Here is a 20,513-nt window from a genome sequence, read left to right as displayed (position 1 = left end):
CATTTATATATTTGATTTCTTCCCATATATAATATGTTTGAAAGCATATTTGTCTAAACAATATAATATGTTTGGGTAGTCTAAGTTCCAAACATTATGTCTTTTTCCATCCAAATTCAATAATGTTGTCTTCTTAAGTTATATTTATATAGCATAGTATGCGGCGCCCACGAGCTGATGCAAACATAACATTGTTTAACAACATAACATTGTTAAACATACATTTGTTGGCCACGTGGATCAGTGGTTGGTACGTCCGCCTTGCATGCCAATGGTCCTGGGTTCGATCCCAAGTTAGAATACAATTTGCCGAAAAAAGTTATAATGTTATTCTGGTTTTACCGATTCGAGTTTTGCCGCTAAAATGAGAAATAATTTTATTGGCAAAACTCGAACTCAATGTCCGCTTTTATTTTCGAAAGTATCCGTCAACTCCTTTTTATAGATCTTACTGTTTAATTTTTCACTGTTTCCCAATGTTTTCATTTTACTGCCACAACTCTAACAAGTATATACGGCCGTAAGTTCGGCCAGGCCGAATCGTATGTACCCTCCACCATGGACTGCGTAGAAACTTCTACTAAAGACTGTCATCCATAATCGAATTACTTGGGTTGCGGTAACACTTGCCTATGGAAAGGTTTTTTAAAAAAAATCCTTAACACAGTCTTCTAAATTGTTAGTTAGTCCATACAGGGGATATATTAAGCAAAAAAAGGCCGATTTAAGTCATACATAATTCAGTTCGACAAAATTTTCTATAGAAATAAAATGTTGACATAATTTTCTATAGAAATAAAATTTTGGCTTAATTTTCTATAGAAATAAAATTTTGGCGAAATTTTCTGTAGAAATAAAATTTTAACAAAATTTTTTATAGAAATAAAGTTTTGACAAAATTATCTATGAAATAAAATTTTGATAAAATTTTCTAAAGAAATAAAATTTTGACAAAATTTTCTACATTAATTTGCCAGCGGAATTTTGAGTCTTTCCACGCTTCGGAAACGGTTTACCGGTCGCTGTCCACTCAGCCGACTGTCGATTGGACTCAGCAGTGTAGTGATGGAGCCATGTTTCATCCATTGTCACATATCGACGCAAAAACTCGGGTGTATTACGAGTTAACGCAGAGTCTGGTATTTTTTTCCATTCAGAAAACAGTATTTTTCAAAACGCGAAATTCCTTTTTTTCAATTTTTTTCACAATAACAAAAGTTGCTTCACAAAAGACGCTCTATCTTACAAACTAATTGACTTACAGACGTCAAATCATTTGAAGGTTGGACTATATAAAAATAATATGCATTTAATACTAGCGAAGCCATCTATGTGCCAGACCGGGGACTTATCAGCCAACCTGTTATACTAGCGCAATTTCAACCGAATCGGATGAATTTTGCTCCTCTAAGAGGCTCCGTAGGTCAAATCTGGGAATCGTTTTATATGGGGGCTATATATAATTATGGACCGATACGGACCAATTTTTGCATGATTGTTAGAGACCATATACTAACACCACACACCAAATTTCAGGCGAATCGGATGAATTTTGCTCCTCTAAGAGGCTCCGGAGGTCAAATCTGGGAATCGTTTTATATGGGGGCTATATATAATTATGGACCGATATGGACCAATTTTTGCATGGTTGTTAGAGACCATATACTAACACCACACACCAAATTTCAGGCGAATCGGATGAATTTTGCTGCTCCAAGAGGCTCTTCAAGCCAAATCTGGGGGTCGGTTTATATGGGGGCTATACGTAAAAGTGGTCCGATATGACCCATGTGCAATACCATCCGACCTACATCAATAACAACTACTTGTGCCAAGTTTCAAGTCGATAGCTTGTTTCGTTCGGAAGTTAGCGTGATTTCAACAGACGGACGGACGGACATGCTCAAATCGACTCAGAATTTTACCACGACCAGAATATATATACTTTATGGGGTCTTAGAGCAATATTTCGATGTGTTACAAACGGAATGACAAAGTTAATATACCCCCCCATCCTATGGTGGAGGGTATAATAAAAAGAGTACACTGAAAAAATATTGTCGTGAGACCAAAGATTTCATGTCCTTAAAATAAGAATACACATTTTGCTTAGCTTAGAAGACGCATTTCTCTAATATAAAGTTTCTCTAATATAAAGTTTTTTTCTACGTTCAAAAGTCGATAAACTTTTCAATGGAGTCGTGTTGTCTTTATAATTAAGTGATTTGATTTGAAAATGGGTATCATAACATGAAAGAAAAAATTTTTGGACTAAGGTCAACTTGACTTTAACCCTTATACTACGTTGGGTATTAGGTCGTATTTTTCATCACCAAATTTCTTACTTTTGGTTTATAATTAAAAGTTCTTATTATTCAGCATGCATTCAGCATATGTTTTTTTTTTATTTATTAAGTCTATAGATTAAATAATCCTTACAGACTAATTCTATAAATACATATTTACAAATAACATTATGCATTTAAAAATAGTATTATTTTACGCGTAAGTGTAGTATGATCTTCAGATAGGTCCAGTAAGAAGAAATACTTATTGAATTGGGAGAACAGACGAAGTATTGGGTTATTATTCTCATAGTTTGACCTAGAACAAGGGATTTTGAGCAGCTGGTAGTTTCGTGACGGCCTCAGAGGAACATTCACAAGGATCCGATTCAAAATATAGACACAATTCGTTCGTCCGTGAATAACATTAGATAAGAAGCTAATATTTAGCATTGTACGGCGACTCTTTAAAGTTGGGAGTTTGATTATATTCAGCCTGTATTCATAACTGGGAAGGTTACTAGAATTCCACCCATATCTGCGAAGACAGAACAAAAGAAATTGTTTTTGAACCGATTCTATTGAATTGGAGTGTATCGCATAAACAGGATCCCAAATTACAGATGCATATTCAAGTATACAGCGCACAAACGAAATATATAACAGTTTTGTTACAACCGGATCAGAGAACTCCTTGCTCCACCTTTTGATGAAGCCAAGAGTTCCATATGATTTGTTAATGGTTAAGAAGATATGTCGTCGAAAATCCAATCGTGGGTCCAGTGTGACTCCAAGGTCTAGTATAGAATTAACAGATTCAAGTTCACGATCGTTCAAGACATAGCATGAGTGCAACAGTTTTATTCTGAAAAATGACATATGTTTACATTTCGATATGTTCAGCTCCATCAGATTCACCTTGCACCACTAAAATAATCTGTCTAGATCTTCTTGTAAAATAGTTTGACCAGTATGATCGTTAAAAGAATGAAAAATTTTAACATCATCTGCGTACATTAAAACGTTGCACCGAAATATTGATTCTGGTAAATCATTTATAAACAGGTTGAAAAGAATCGGTCCAATGTGACTTCCCTGCGGCACTCCTGAATATACAGCAATGTCTCTAGAAAGCGTATCACGAAATTTAACTTTCTGTGTTCTACCAGTCAAGTAAGAGCGAAGCCATTTTAAAAACATATCACTGAAACCCATAAACTCCAATTTCCGTAGTAAAAGCTTGTGATTCACCTTATCAAATGCTTTACTAAAGTCAGTATAAACAACATCAGTTTGTTTGCGTTCTTTGAATCCATCATTTATAAATGAAGTAAACTCCATTAGGTTAGTCACAGTTGATCTAGATTTTCTAAAGCCATGTTGACAGTTAGACAAAATTGGTGATACTTGAAAACATAGAGATTCAGTCACAATCTTCTCAAAAAGTTTCGGAATAGCGTTCAGTTTAGCTATACCTCTATAATTACAAATATCCATCTTTCTACCAGATTTAAATAACGGTGTAATAAAGGATTGTTTCCATAATGGCGGGAAAATTCCTGAACTAAGCGATTTGTTGAATAATTCGCATAAAGGAAGAGAAAGATAATCAGCACATTGTTTCAAGATACAAGCAGGAATACCATCTGGACCTGGAATATTGTCGTTTTTAAGGCTTCGCAAATTTTCAAAAACAGTATTGATATTCAGTAATTGTATATTGATACGACAGGATTGAGGTATTGGGTAAGGATATGAATTACATTCATCATAGGGCTTAGTTGAATAAGTTGATTCAAAAAAGTCTGCAAATAAATTAGTAATTCCAGCATCATCATCTGCGACAACAGCTCCAAATTTAAGTGACTTAGGAAAAGTTCTAACACTGCGTTTGGAATTAATAAATCCATAAAAACTTTTAGGGTTTCGTTTCAGTTCACTTTTTACATTTGATATGTGCAATTTATAAGATCTTTTATTCTCCAAGTTATAATCAGTTCGGGCAACACAACATGTTACCAATTAATGCACTGAGAAATTGTTAATTATATTCGAACAGTAAGATATGCGGTGTTGAAAAATACGATTTGGGTCATCAAATTACCCCAACGTAGTATAAGGGTTAATAATTCAGAAAAATTCTTTAAAATCAATGAAATTGTCTTTAAATTTGTTGCATCTTGACTACAAAGCAAAAATCGTAAAAAATAGGACATCTTTTTCAACACTTTATTTTAAACACGTTTTTACTTGAAACGTAGCATAATTTCTACTGGAAGTCTTGTTTTTAACGGGCTTTTTATAGCATATGAAAAAATCTTAAAAAGCGAAAAAGTAAAATTTGCTTTATAGAGTCAAACACCCAAAACCCACATTTAAAACAGAATTGTGTCTCAAAAGTATCCTTACTTGAATTCTCCGTTTCATGGGCTCGGAATCAATACCAAAATTGTTAAAGTAGAGACACAATCTTTGTGCCCTTTCGTTAGTTTTTATGAAGATCCCTTTAATTACCTTTGTTTGAATATTTTGACTTACTCGACTTACGTTTCGATGTGTTTTGACGAAACAAAAAAAAAAAATTGTGCCCGTAATGCGAAAATGATAAACAAAACTCATGCTCTTTTTTCAAATGTATTTTCTCTCCGAATACTCATTTTAATATTTTTACTTAAGTATATACAATTTTTTGCGAAGTCTTATATCACAACATATATATGTTTACTACAAATTTGCAAATTTATATTTGTTTATATTCACACATAGTATTTTTCCAATCTTTAATGAAATTTTATTTGTGTATATATATTTTTAAGGTGCCAATTGGTTACTTTCATTATTTTACTTCCAGCATACACTTTATGTCTCTCTCTAAACACATATATGTTTATAGTCTATTTCTAAATTAACCCTTTCGACCCCGAATTTTTATAGGTATCGCTAAAATGTTTTTTTTTTACTTTTAATCTTGTTGAAGTCATTTAAGAAGCGTCTGGCCGAAATTTCGGGTCGCCACGCCCATTCGTTTAGGCTGTAGAGAATGTTGCCTGTGGGCAACTTTGGGCAATTGTGACTACAAAATAGTTTGTTTTGTAATGATAGACGTATTACGTTTTATTGGATTTTTGTTAAGTTTTTTGTTATTTTACAGTAAATATATACTTAGGTGCGCGCGTGAGTGGAATTTCACTCACGCTCAAACACATTCACTAAGAAATATTTGTACTCACGCACGCCATGTGGGTAGGAATTCACGCTCACGTCAATTCACGAAATGAAAAGTTATACTCGCGCACGCTCACACATGAACAACGTTTATGCCTCACGCTTTCGCACGATTCACGACAATTTTCGTACTTCACGACAAACCTCGTGATTCACGAATATTTTCGGAACACGACAATTTTCGTGGCTCAATAAAATTCTCGTAATTCACGAAATTTCTCGTGACTCACCCTATTGAAATTTTAAGCGTGATTAAATAAGTAAGGGTGATTAAAATCGGGGAGCTTGAATTTAATCGTGAACGTAAATTTGTTCGTGATTGTGACTTTTTGTGTCTGTTTTACCGTGAGTGTGAATTTTATCGTTAACGTGAATTTTATCTTGAGCGTGAGTTGGATCGTGAGGGTGGGTTGGATCGTAAAAGTAAATTTTTATCGGGAGCGTGATAAAAATCACGAACACAATTTGATTTTTACTCACGCTCACGCGCCACACATTTTTCTTTAATTCCGTTCACGCATATTCACGAGATTTCGTTTAAATTTCATTCACGGCTTCGCGTGAATCACACGTGACTCACGAAAATGTCTTGTTTTTGTTTTTAACCCATGTCAATTTAACTGGTGGTGTAAAAAAACCAAAGTATTATAAAGCGTCAATATTCGTGCTAACCCACTAGTATGTTGCCAAGAAGTGGCTTCCTCCCTCTTTACGATTCCTTCCAAATTCCCCCTGCACTGCAGATATGTTTTCCACATCATCGCCGCATTTCTCGTCACTGGGACATCCCAATCGAAGTTCAAAATTTGTTAAAAATCATTGTTTTTCAAACCTTTTTTCTCCAGGTCTTATGTTCAAAAATATGTAATTTTACTACCACAATTGCCCAAAGTTGCCCACAGGCAAATTTTCGATTTTAAAAATTTCTCATCTGTTGTGTTTTTGCAATTCTAAGATTTGACTTCCATAAATATTTTATTCGACATGTACTACAACAGATTTAATAAAAACTTTCAAAATTTTAGTTGATTTTTTTTTTTTTTTTTTGAAAAAAGTCACATGTATAAAAACCTCTTTTTAAATTCGCAAATATTTTTTTCTTGAGGTACGTGCGTATTAATGAAATTTTTTTTGCTAATTGACAACCAAATTAGCTGATTTTTCATCCAACTTGAAGAAAACACTTGTAGCTTTCGATACCGTTACAGTTTTATGAATAAAAACAAAAACAACGCTGACAGCGAGTCTCAAAACACAAAAAGTTGCCCACAGGCAACTTTAGGGTCGAAAGGGTTAATATATGTTTGCATCCAAGCATATTATATTTACAAAACATGTTATGTCCCAAACATAATATGTTCTAACATATATGTCCCAAACATGTTATGCTAGTTTATGAACAATATATGCTTGCACTTAAAAATATTGTGTTTAAAAATTTGATTTCCAAACATATAATTTGTACACCCAAACATATGAAAAACAGGCTTTTTCGTCCGTGTATAGAATTAGATCTGATCAGATCGAAAAATTGGCCTAGATCTAATGCCTTAGATATATACAGATAGATCTGATGTTAGATCTTGTCATATATGGGATTGTATCTAATTACATCTAATTATATCTCATCATATCTGGTTAGATCCAAAGTGGCCAATTTTGAGATCTGATCATATTTAATTAGATCCACCATTTTTGTACACGCGAAATTAAAATATAAAGTCAGTTGAGAAAATTGGTACCTTTACGTTTTTAATTGAAATATTAATTACATCAATTTACATTTTGTTTAAATTAAATAAGTATATACGGTCGTTCGTACGACAAGGCCAAATCTTATTTAACATCCGCCATGGTTTGGATAGAAAGTCCTATTAAAGACTGTCATTTACAGTCGAACTACTCGGGTCGTAGTAACACCTGACGATGCAAGGTCCCTTTAAACGTCTTAGCATTGTCTTATACGTCGTTCTCACCAAGCATGTTTTGGGGTTTGAAATGTTTTCCCTTCATAAGCAGTTCAAAACGAGTCGTTTTTTCCATACAAAAAAAAATCAAGTTAAAAACATAAAAGTTTTCCTCAAAAACACGTCAATTTTAGAATATGTTGTGACAACATAGTCTTAAAAATATGTATATGTCAAATTATTGAAATACATTTGATAGAAAAACGAACAAACAAAGGCTTTGAAGAACATAGGAATGTGAAAATAATTTCAAAAAATTATTTTGCGGTCGCGGTATTTATTTGAACGTTGCACATATTAGAATTTAGAATAAGTAGGAATTTCTAGTTTCAATGGGAAGAGAGCATTAGTCCATATGGAGTCAAATTAAATACCCAGCAAAAACAATTGGAAGTTGTTCTAAAGGCACAACTTTAAGCGCACTAACAAAATATGTTTTCCCAAAGTTGTTATTTACTTCTTTTACTTCAACTTTTTATAACTCACAGTTTTGATTTTTTTTGTCCAAATCGGTTAATAATTGCGACCGGGAATCCTGCGAACAACAAATACATGCACTGAAAAAATTTTTGTCGTGAGGTCAAAGATTTCATGTCTTTAAAATACGAATGCAAATTTTGCTTAGCATAGAAGACGCATTTCTCTAATATAAAGTTTTTTCCTTATCCAAAAGTCGATGAGCTTTTCAATTAAGTCATATTGTCCAGTGATTTGACTTAAAAATGGGTATCATAACATGAAAGCAAAATTGTTTGGGGTAAGGTCAACTTGACTTTAATAGTTCAGAAAAATTCTTTAGAATTAATGAAATTGTCTTTAAATGTGTTGTCTTTTTGCATCTTGACTAAGCAAAAAATCGTTCAAATATAGGACATGTTTTTCAACACTTTATTTTAAAGACATTTTTCGCTTGAAAAATAGCATAATTTCTACTAGAAGTCGAGTCTGAATTTGGAAAATAAAGTTGTCGTTAACTCGTTTTTAAAGGACTTTGATGGCATATGAAGAACAACTAAAATTTGCTTCCTAAAAGCAAGAACACAAAACCCAAATTTAAAAGAGACTTGTGTCTTAAAAGTATCCTTACTTGTATTCTCCGCTTCTTTAGCTCGGAATCAATACCACAACTTTTAAAGTAAAGACAAAATCTTTGGAACCGGGCATGCTTTTTTTCAGTGTGGATAGACGGACGGTATGTCGATCGGTATATATTTTATGAGGTCTAAAACCAATATTTCTGTTAGTTATTATACTCTGACTGAATGCGTAGCACCGAGAAATAAAATAAATAAAAACACAAGGATTTAGTTTTTCTTTTCAATAATGTTTCAATAAAACGTAATTTTATTGAATTTTTTGGGAGATTAATTTACCTTTTACAAAACAATCGTTGGACGGACGTAATCCAGAAACGAATAATAACAAAAGTTAGACGCCGCAAGACGGTAATGGCGCGACTCGTTAGAGAAATGTAACGAATTGTGCTGAAAGCACAGAGCTGCATCCAGAGCTTAGGGTACATTTTCTAACGAGGGGGAAATTATCATTTTACAATATTTTAAGTCCCCACCTAACGAATAAATTTGACCATACGAATTTGAACTTAAACATTCCGCCCGCCTTGCAACATCCAGCTATGTTGTAATTGAAATTCATTAATTCATAGAATATTACATATGTACAATATATTGATATCAAAATAAATATAAAATGCGTTGTCAGTATCATTTTCAAATTGAGCAATTTTTTTTTTTATTAGTTCTTTAAATTTTTTCAAACTTCATGAATTCTTAACTAAATGCTCGTAGAGCCGTTGACCCGGAGGGTCTGAAGTGTCTGGGTTATTGGCCAGGATGACCTACGACACTTATGGTTGGCATTGACCTGACACTATCCAGCCAAACATCGTTAGCTGCGCCAATGGGAATCCAGGACTCGAAAATATTTGTGTCTTTAGAACCCGTGCGTAGACATCGGGCCCTAGAACCAACCCCACCCCGGAAGGACGGTAAAACCTTGGGTCGGCCAGCTGGAGACACTCGAAATGTTCCCGTATCGTATCTGGAGCCGACGACGATGGGGTGACAACACGGGTCAGGTCTGTTACCCGGGCAGAAAAAACCAATTTACTTTCTGCATTGTGTCGGGAGACAGCAACAAGCGGACAAAATGCGTCATGCGACGTCATCGCTGAGACAAGCCGTAGGCTGAGAGCTAAACTACTACAAATCATACTATACCCCGCACACGGGTCGAGGACAGCTCGGACAGGAATTCGACGATCGGGCAAGACAAGCAAGAGGACTATAGTGGGACCAAGCGTGACGGTTGGTTGTAGAACCAACATCGGACCAGATATGGGAGCGGTATTCGTGATACAGTACGCGGACGAGTTAACGGACGAACTTGACTTGGACTTTCTCGTCGACAAGGTTTGAGCGGAAGGACGTTGTTGCTGGTCAAATGAATGTAGCAGCGTATGGTGGCTATCTCCACATTCGCGGCACCTCTCGCGACTATTGCAGGTCGATCGCATGTGAGACCTGCCCAGACAGTTTGAACATACCCGATGCAACACTACAGTGCGCAATCGTTGCTCCAAACGCATGTTCAAAAATTTGCGACACGACCTGAGATTGTGACTTCGCCTACACAACACACAGACATTCGAGTGCACTCTTTTATTCGCACCTGAATTCTTTTGGGCAGTCCCCGTAGGGGATGACGATGGTTTGGCTACGTTGGTTGCGGATACGTCAGCGGGAGCCGTATCAGCCCCCGACGGAGGGACAACTTTCTGCGTCGGTACTACCCCTTGTGAAGAGGCGACGACTGGGGTCATCCCGACGTCAGGGACCTGCTCGATGGCTGGTAACGGCTCGCGAAGAACCGGTGCAACATTATTTTCTAAAATCTCTTTTTCCTCATCGGACATCGGGACGTCATCCTCGTAGTCAGGGAGAGTCTTAACAATTTCCCTCATATTTTCCATTGTACTGCGAAAAGAAAGATGACGCTTACTATATGAACGATCGAAAACTATTCGGTCAGTATGACCAATTTTACCACCGGCCGTCTTACAACACCGTTTGCCGTTCTCACGTCAGCAACTCTAACGCGACCGTCAGATCCCGGGTGGACGTCATCCACACGACCTAACTTCCACGATGTAGGAGGCAATTGTTCATCACGAATTACTACCAAGTCCCCTACTTCGATATCACGCTGCGGAAATTTCCATTTATACCTTTTCTGTAAGCCTTTCAAATATTCATCTTTCCACCGTAAGCAGAACTGTTGCGACAGCGCCTTCATTTTCCTAAATCGATGCACCAAATGAAGTGGTGATTCCTCCTCTAACTGTTCAGGAGGCGCAAAGATCGGAGATCCTACCAAAAAATGGCCAGGCGTAAGTGCCACCAACTCTTGAGAACTTTCACTCATCGGGCACAACGGCCTAGAATTTAAACAAGCCTCAATTCTCGAAAGAACAGTCGAAAACTCTTCAAATGTATATTTGAATCCAGATGCATGTTTCCTAAAATGCGTCTTGAAGCTTTTGACAGCAGCTTCCCAGAGACCACCCATATGTGGCGCCCCGGCAGGGATAAACTGCCAGGAAAGCTGCTGAAACTGGTATGCGGAACACACCTTATCACGTCCCTCCTTAAGAACACTTCTCAATTCTTTTTCCATTTCGCGTGAAGCGCCTACAAAATTTGTACCATTATCCGAAAAAATGGTCTTGGGACAACCACGCCGAGATATAAATCTGTGAAAGGCAGCCAGAAATGTTGTCGTAGACAAGTCTGATGTGGCTTCCAAGTGTATGGCCTTCGTCGAAAAGCATACAAAAACGCAAACATAACCCTTTGTTATCTTACATGCGCGCCCTATAAATGACTTAATTTCGAAAGGCCCCGCAAAATCAACGCCAGTCGTAGTAAACGGTCTGGTAAGTACAGTTCTCTCCGGTGGGAGAGCCGCCATGATCTGCGTACAAGACTTCTTCCTATCCAACAGACACCGTTTACACCGGTTAATAGTCGATCTAATCAAAGATGTTAAACGAGGAATCCAATACTCAATCCGAATAAGACGTAGAACCAACTGGTTTCCTCCGTGAATAGATATGTCGTGAACATATTTCACCAGTAACCTAGCGAATCTACTATTATACGGCACTATAATTGGATGTCGCTCACTATACGAAAGGGTAGGACACCTACTCAAACGACCATTCAACCTCATAACCCCCTCCTCATCCAGGAATGGATTCAATGACAACAACGAACTCCTGGAACCTAACGGTTTCTTTTCCATCAAACAACCGTACTCATCTGGATAATGAGCCCTTTGAGAAAGAACAGCTAGACGTAATCTCACTGCCTTTAATTCGGTTGCCGTCAACGTCGTGTCGTCATACACATTTCGACTAGCATGTGAATAATGGGTCCTTTGATAAAACCTAAATATATACGCGATGACTCGTAGAGCCCTATCTAACGAAGAAAATCCCTCTAAAATGTCCTCATAGTTCGTAAAAAACGATGCGTGAGTCTTGACCGCCCGTACCTCAACGTCAGTCTCAAGAGGGGTCAAATCACTAATATCCCACTGAGAACTATCTGAGTAGAGCCACTCTGGTCCATGCCACCAAAGCGTTGAAACTGCCAACTCTGCAGGCGACACTCCGCGACTTCCCAAGTCGGCCGGATTGTCCTCAGAACGAACATGGTACCAATTCTGTCCCCCAGTATTCTCCTGAATCCTACATACGCGATTCGCAACGAAAGTAGACCACGTAGATGGCGTCTTTCGAAGCCAAGAGCGGACGATCGTAGAATCCGTCCAACAATAAACACGTCGAAATTCAATATCTAACTCCCTGGCTATAGACTTGTAAAGTTCTGAGGCCAAAACTGCCCCACAAAGCCCCAAACGTGGCAAAGATATAGATTTGATGGGGGCTACCTTAGTCTTACAAGATAGCAAATGGGTGAAGATATGTCCCTGCGGCGTAACCACACGAACATATACTACCCCCGCGTATGCTTTTTCCGAGGCGTCGGAAAAAACATGTAATTCTACCTCACAGTCTGTGGAGTAATTGACCCATCGAGGAATACGAACGTGATTCACATCCTGATAGGTCTCGACAAACTTTCGCCATTGTCGCTCTGTTTGTAACGGAAGAGACTCGTCCCATCCTATCTTATCCAACCAAACCTGTTGCATAATTATCTTCGCCACTATAATAACTGGCCCCAGCCAGCCAACAGGGTCAAATAGCCTAGCTATAGCCGATAAAACCTCTCTCTTCGTAAACCGAGATTTTTGCTCAATCGGTTTCATCTCAAAATAAAACAAGTCTAACTGCGCATTCCACCTAATGCCCAACGGTTTCGAACTACTGGCCTCAACAAACTCCAGTAATTTGGCGTCAACCAAATGGTCAGCCGGAAGCGATTCTAAAATGGCTAGCTCATTAGAAGTCCACTTCCTCAGTTCGAACTTTGCCGATGATAGTACTCTAATCAATTGGTCCCTAGATTCAACAGCAGTATCCACGTCATGGTACCCTGTCAAAACATCATCCACGCACATGCACCTTCGTAGAATATGTGCCGCGTGGGGATATTCATCTTCGGAGTCATCGGCCAATTGCAATAACGTCCGTATGGCTAAATAGGGAGCACAATTCACTCCAAATGTCACGGTCTGCAGATCATAGTCTTGTACATCTTTTTGTGGGGAGTCCCTAAAGACAATTCGCTGCAGAGAAGTATGGGCAGAATTTACCCTAATTTGGCGGTACATCTGTGTGATGTCGCAATTAAAAACGTATTTGAAAAATCTCCACCTCAAAATCAAATGAACCAATTCCAATTGTAATGTGGGTCCCACATAAAGAATGTCGTTCAGACTTTTACCATTTGAGGTCTTATGCGAAGCATTAAAGACAACTCGAAGTTTGGACGTCAATTTGTCCGGATTGATTACCGGGTGGTGTGGCAAATAACACACAGTTTGATCTGCAGGAGAAGTCGACGACACTGGTCTCATATGTTGCAAGTCCAAATATTCTTTAATCACCCCGTCATACATTAATTTCGTTTCAGGCTTTCGTAAAAGCGAAGCCTCACCACGAATAAATTGCTTCAAACAACTTGTCCGCGAATGTCCAAGCAAGACGTGTCCCTTTAATTCGGGTTTTATCGGAAGAGTCACTACGTATCTTCCATCGGAATCCCTATATGTGGTATTCTTAAAATTTTCCTCACAAAATGTATCTGCGGGAGAACAAATTGCCCGTCTTGGTAAGTCCTCTAATTCCCAAAACCGAAGAAGAGTCTTGTCAAGACCATCTTCTTCCATAAATTCAACAGTCGTTGAAAAAACCGTCACATTAGAAGTGGGAATTGAACCAGTAATGAGCCAGCCGAAGACTGTCTGTTGAGCAATCAACGACCCTAAAATACCAGACTGAACCCCCTGTAATATAATTCTGGGATACACGTCTGCCCCCAACAATAGATCAACCGGACGACTATCGAACAGATTAGGATCAGCTAAACGCAAATTTGGCAAACGTGACATATAATTCCGACTCACTTGGAAAGACGGTAAATTCCCAGAAATCTTAGGCAGGACCAACGCAGTCGCCTCTACCAAGACCGATCCATCTATGGGTGACCCTATACTCAGAGGGCAAATACCTCGAGAAGTTATCGAAACCGATTGATTCACGCCCGATATCGAAGACGTCGCACTCGTTATCGAAATCCTAAGCAACTTTTGCATTTTTTCGGTAATAAAGGAGGCTTCCGATGCTGGGTCAATAAGAGCCCGAGCTGGGTACGTCATACCCTGATGAACGATGTTCACCATAGCCGTCCCTAATAGTACCGACCTGTTCTGGGAAACATGAAATACTTGCCTGGCCGAAGTGCCAGACACGATTCCAGACGAAGTGGAAGGCTGCGGGTCAATCAAACCGCTAGAATCCGTAGGACGAGCGGCCGAAACCGTCGAAGACGTAGTCGCCACATTCGTAGAATGGGAAGAATCGCGATGAAGCAAAGTATGATGCCTTCCTTGACACTTCTCACAACTGCGAGATGTAGCACAGTTGTTAACGTCATGTCTACGAGATAGACAATTGAAACAACAGCGGTACCGTTTCACAGCAGTCAACCGATCATTCACAGAAAGATTCCTAAATTTCGGACAAACACGAAGATGATGGCTTTGTCGTGGACAAAGAACACACATCTTATCGACGGAATCTCTAGAAGAATGAGAAGTGTATTGCGAATTACGCGACCTAGATGGCGAAGATTTCGGAGCTGCATTCGTAAAATGCGTTCGCAGTTTCCTGCCATCAGTTCTCCTCGAAGCATCGATACCCTTCAAATCGCGCAGACACGTGAGTGTCTGAATCCTTTCCGTAAGAAAACGATCCATGTCCACCCAAGACGACAACGCAGACTTATCACTTATACCCTGTTCCCACAAAGTAACACTAATCTTCGGTAGACGTTGCACACACAAATATATCAAAATCGGATCCCAATCGTTCGTAGGAACGTTATTCACAGCCATCGCCGAAATACATGCATTTATACCACGCTGCAAGTTCTTCAACCCAGAACTTGTCTCGGTGTCTAAGACCGGAAGGTCAAAAAGAAGCTTCAACTGATTGCTGACTAAAATTCTCAAGTTGTCATAAGTTTCCTTTAACGTCCTCCAAGCTAACTCGAAACTTCTATCAGTGAGAGGAAATCTTCTTACAACTTCACGGGCGTCGCCACTAGTCTTTTTGAGCAAATGACACAAGCGCTCAATATCACTCAGACGGGAATTTTTTACATAAACAGCAGTAAACAAATCCCTAAATGTTGGCCAAGACTGAAAGTCACCATCGAAAACCTCAATATCGCATGGTGGTAAAGCCAAACTATGGACCGCACCATGGTCAACACCTAACAAAAGAGAATTTCCCGATACATCCACATTACCAGAACGAGCAGAAATATCCGCCACATCGGCCTGCTGTATAGGAGTTGACGCCCTAGGAACGGCTTTTAGACCGTCTATCTTCCTTTCGATAGAGGAAACAATACGAATATAGGCATCATAAGTTGCCTCATACTTGCCGTCAGCAGATTCTACCTTTCCCTTATCTGAATCCTCCTGAAGATCGTCTAAACACTCCTCATACCTCTCTTTCACTTTCTCCCAGAGTGATTTCGCCTCTTCGACCTGAGCCCTTAGAGAATAAACATCTAAATTCTCCTCCTTCAAAGAGCTAACCCGTGTCCCAAACTTCACAACCGCATCAGCGGCTCTAATGAATCGCGCGAATGTATTAACTGGCATATTGAAAATAATTTAGCGTCACAAAAATTCACAAAAACTCGTAAAGTATGTGAACACGCACTTATCGACAGCGAAAACTGGCCGAAAAATCAATAAATTTGCACAAAATGCCCAAAAATGCAAAAACAAAAATTTACAAAATTTTTCTTTCAGTGTATCAAATTCTCACACTGCACCAAAATTACCACAAAATTTCTTGAAGTGTAAACAATTGTTCGTAAAACAACCACTTCAAAACTTAAAATCAAAAATTTCAAACAATTTGTAAACTATTGGACTATTTTTCTCTCAGTGTAGAGACAATTAATTTTCGTTCAGTGTACCGAATCACAAAATATTTTCCCCTTGTACAAAATATAGGCAAATTATTCAAGTTGAATTCAAAAAATCTCAAAATTCTACTAAAATCTTCGAACTATTTCTCTCAGTGTATGAATGAATTTACGAAAATTACGCTCAGTGTACCGAAGAATACTGACTGCCGCCAATTTGTATCAAAACTTCACACACGAAAACCAGATGATCAAAAAAATTCAACAAATTATAAGAAATTATAAAAAAAATGTCTGTAAGACCAAATGTAGGGTGCACGGACTGTAAAATACACCTCTACACTTCCACGCCAAATAATCTCCCCAAAAAAAATTAAAAATCGCAAATAATAAAAAATATAGAAATAAAAATATATACGTAATATATATGATAAAATAAAAATTATACGATCGTACCGGACCGCCTGTAGGGTGCACAGTGACCAAACCGATAATTTTTACTAATGCGCGTAACGCTAATGGGTCATATAACACGACAACCCAAAAAATTCAATTTCAAAAATTTTTATAATTTTCTTCAAAATATTTACGACTCGCGGCCCCGTGAGGGTTAACAAATAAACCAAAGAAACACAGCTCAAAAAAAAATATGTATGTATATACGTGTGTGTATCACTGATCATACGTAGGTATGTAATTCAAACGTTGACTGCAGTGACGATTGATGTTTGTTTACAATAGTAATACGACCAACAGAGCCTTTGGAGTCTGCGTGTATTTTGTTATTGTTTTATTTACTTCAAGTTAAAGGCAACGTAATTGCAAATAATGTTTTGAAGTAAATAAGCAATTGTCAACGTTTAAATTCACCACACAACACCAATATATACAATAGATTTTTTTCACTTTTTATTTTGACTATTCTTTCACTTGAATATCTTTTAGCAAAACGAAATAAAACAAACAAAAGAAACGTACGTATGTATGTAGCAACGAATGTGTGTTTTTTGAAATGCAATTTGCCGTCGGCAAAACGAAATAATTGAATCAATGTTGTAAAACGACCGCGGTTTAAATTTAAAACACTCGCGATTTGCTCAATTATTTTAATAAAACACTGACATACGCACCTGTGTGTTGATAAATAATTATTTAAATAAATTTTCAATATAAATCCTTCACAAATATGGCTGCAAAGTGGATGCTTTTTGTTGTTGCTTCACAATGATGAGCACTTTCCTTTGAAAAAAAGACAAAACAAAATCCTTTATTAATTGCTGTAAGCAAGTATCCGGCTCGATTGGACCAATGAATGCGTAGCACCGAGAAATAAAATAAATAAAAACACAAGGATTTAGTTTTTCTTTTCAATGATGTTTCAATAAAACGTAATTTTATTGAATTTTTGGGAGATTATTATTTACCTTTTTTAACAAAACAATCGTTGGACGGACGTAATCCAGAAACGAATAATAACAAAAGTTAGACGCCGCAAGACGGTAATGGCGCGACTCGTTAGAGAAATGTAACGAATTGTGCTGAAAGCACAGAGCTGCATCCAGAGCTTAGGGTACATTTTCTAACGAGGGGGAAATTATCATTTTACAATATTTTAAGTCCCCACCTAACGAATAAATTTGACCATACGAATTTGAACTTAAACACTGACCACTATGTGGTTTAAGGTATAAAAAGAGGAAATCGCTCAACTATGTTATACACTGACCATTATGTGGTTTAGGGTATAAAAAGGGCTTAAAGAAGTACAGCGGAATAAAGAGGACGAAAGTCACGGCATTAATTTCCTAATTTACAATTTTGAAATTGTTGCGCCCCCAAGGATTTGGGTCGAAGCGCTTCCCCCTCATTTGCGTACATCACTGATTTGGAAAATATATGCCATACATACACTGAAAAATATATTGTCGTGAGGTCAAAGATTTCATGTCTTTAAAATACGAATGCAAATTTTGCTTAGCATAGGAGACGCGTTTCTCTAGTATAAAGTTTTTTTTTCTAGTCCAAAAGTCGATAAACTTTTCAATGAAGTCCTGTTGTCTTTATACCCTTCACCACTACTGTGGTACAGGGTATAATAAGTTTGTGCATTTGTATGTAACGCCAAGAAATAGTGGTCATAGACCCATCTTTTAGTATACCGATCGGCTTAGAATTAAATTCTGAGTCGATTTAGCGATGTCCGTCTGTCTGTCCGTCCGTCTGTCTGTATATGTAATTTTGTGCACAAGGTACAGCTCGCAATTTAAGTCCGATCGTCCTCAAATTTGGCATAGGGCCGTTTCTTGGGACAGAGACAATCGCTATTGGTTTTGGAAAAAATCGGTTCAGATTTAGATATAGCTGCCATATATATTTATCCCCGATTTGGTCATAGCTAGCGTGTTTAACAACCGATTTTCTTGAAATACCGTACATCAAAATATTTTATGAATCTCGAAAATCTTGCAAAATATCAGCCAAATCGGTTCAGATTTAGATATAGCTCCCATATATATCTTTCGTCCGATTTAGACTCATATGACCACAGAGGCCACAGTTTACTACCGATCTTCGTGAAATTTTTCACAGAGGGTAGAATTGACATTCTACCAATGCTTGGTAAATTTGATTGAAATCGGTTGAAATTTAGATATAGCTCCCATATATATCTTTCGTCCGATTTGAAGTTATATGGCCACAAAAGCCAAAGTTTTGCCGTGATTTGCTCCAAATTTTGAACAAGGGGTACGTTTAATAGTATCGTTAAGTGTGTCAAATTTTGTTAAAATCGGTTCAGATTTAGATATAGCTCACATATATATCTTTCGCCCGATTTGGACTTATATGGTCTCAAAAGCCAGGGGTTTGCCGTGATTTGCTTCAAATTTCGCACAAGGACTACCCCAGGAAAAAAATTTGGAAGTTCATCCAAAGGCACAACTTTACAAGCACTTCTAGAAGATGCACTCCCAATGATGTTCTTCATTTTAACTACCCAGGAAGTTCTTTTAATTCAATTTGTTATAACTTGGTTTTTTCATACTTTTAATGGGTAATTTCAACTTTTTTTGTTTCAAGTAGGTTAAGAACAGAGTAAGAATTCATAAAATGGTACAAATCATTTAAATTTTGTCGAAAAAAAATGTTAAGTCCAATCTGAAAAATTGCGAATTTTTTAAAATATTTGATGTCAAACCTTCCACATAAGCGTAAGAATGCATAAAAAAAATTTAAAAATTATTTATTTTTCAAAATATCACAAAATTTGTTAATTTACATCCAAAACATTGAATTCGGATCCCACCTAAAGAAGTGATGCAAATTCGGTGCAACGGCTGTTGAAATGGAGGACTTCCGTCCTATGACAAGCCCATGTTAAATTCATAGCTTCTGCGTCAATTTTGCACCACTTCCGGATCCAAAAAGAACATTTTCGTTACTTTTTGGTGACGCTTTTTTTGCTGGGACGTTTAGTAGTATCGGTAATTGTGCCAAATTTGGTTGAAATCGGTTCAGATTTAGATATGGCTCCCATATATATCTTCCGTCCGATTTGCACTCATATGACCAGGGGGGCAAAGTTATACTCCCATTTACGTGAAATTTCGCATAGATAGCAGAATTATTATTCTAACTATACATGCCAAATTTAGTCAAAATCGGTTCAGATTATATATAGCTCCAATATATATACGTACACCAGAGTTGGGGAAATATGGTAGACTGTTACACATTTTAGACCCATTTTCAATGGAAGTTTCCTCCAATTAACTGGATAGCGTTAGCCGATTTAAATTTTAATTCTAGAGATTTTGTAGAAGTAAAAAAATTGTCTCCTTTATATATGTAGCTTCCAGCAAATGTGTAGTGGTTGAGATGGTAACACAAATTTTGGCTTACATAGGGGTGAAGGGTATAATATAGTCGGCCGCGCCCGAATTTAGACTTTACTTACTTGTTTTAATTAAGTGAATTGACTTAAAAATGGGTATCATAACATGAAAGAATAATTTTTTGAGCTTAGGCCAACTTGACTTTAATAATTCAGGAAAATTCTTTAAATTTAATGAAATTGTCTTTAAGTTTGCATCTTGTCTACAAAGCAAAAAATCGTTCAAATATTGGACATGTTTGTCAAAACTTTATTTTAAAGACGTTTTTTACTTAAAACATAACATAATTTTTACTGTCTGAATTTGGAAAATAAAGTTGTCGTTAACTTGTTTGTAAAGGACAGCGAAAAATTAAAATGTGCTTCCTAGAGTCAAGAACACAAACCCCAAATTTAAAAGAGAATTGTGTCTTAAGAGTATCCGTACTTGAATTCTCCGCTTCTTTGGCTCGGAATCAATACCAAAATTATTAAAGTAAAGACAAAATCT

At 37.3% G+C, this 20,513-nt stretch overlaps 3 protein-coding genes across 7 annotated transcripts in view; all 3 read right to left on the bottom strand.

The window, feature by feature from the left end:
• The window catches only part of Ae2 (anion exchange protein Ae2), a 257,209-nt gene that overhangs the window by 140,194 nt on the left and 96,502 nt on the right, over positions 1–20,513 (bottom strand). The window lies entirely within an intron of this gene.
• LOC142236193 (uncharacterized) lies at positions 8,834–17,423 on the bottom strand. The gene is made up of 2 exons (XM_075307461.1): positions 17,262–17,423; positions 8,834–10,473 (listed from the first exon to the last, which is right to left on the bottom strand). The coding sequence occupies exon 2, from the start codon at positions 10,467–10,469 to the stop codon at positions 9,345–9,347; it is 1,125 nt and encodes a 374-aa protein (XP_075163576.1). The 5' UTR covers positions 10,470–10,473; positions 17,262–17,423; the 3' UTR covers positions 8,834–9,344.
• Positions 10,517–15,859, bottom strand: LOC142235688 (uncharacterized). The gene has a single exon (XM_075306947.1). It carries the CDS (start codon positions 15,857–15,859, stop codon positions 10,517–10,519), a length of 5,343 nt encoding a protein of 1,780 aa, XP_075163062.1.

Source organism: Haematobia irritans, chromosome 4 (genome assembly GCF_050003625.1).
Source record: "Haematobia irritans isolate KBUSLIRL chromosome 4, ASM5000362v1, whole genome shotgun sequence".
Classification (NCBI taxonomy): domain Eukaryota; kingdom Metazoa; phylum Arthropoda; class Insecta; order Diptera; family Muscidae; genus Haematobia; species Haematobia irritans.
Note: the sequence above shows the minus strand (reverse complement) of the source record. Positions and strands in the feature narration are given on the sequence as shown.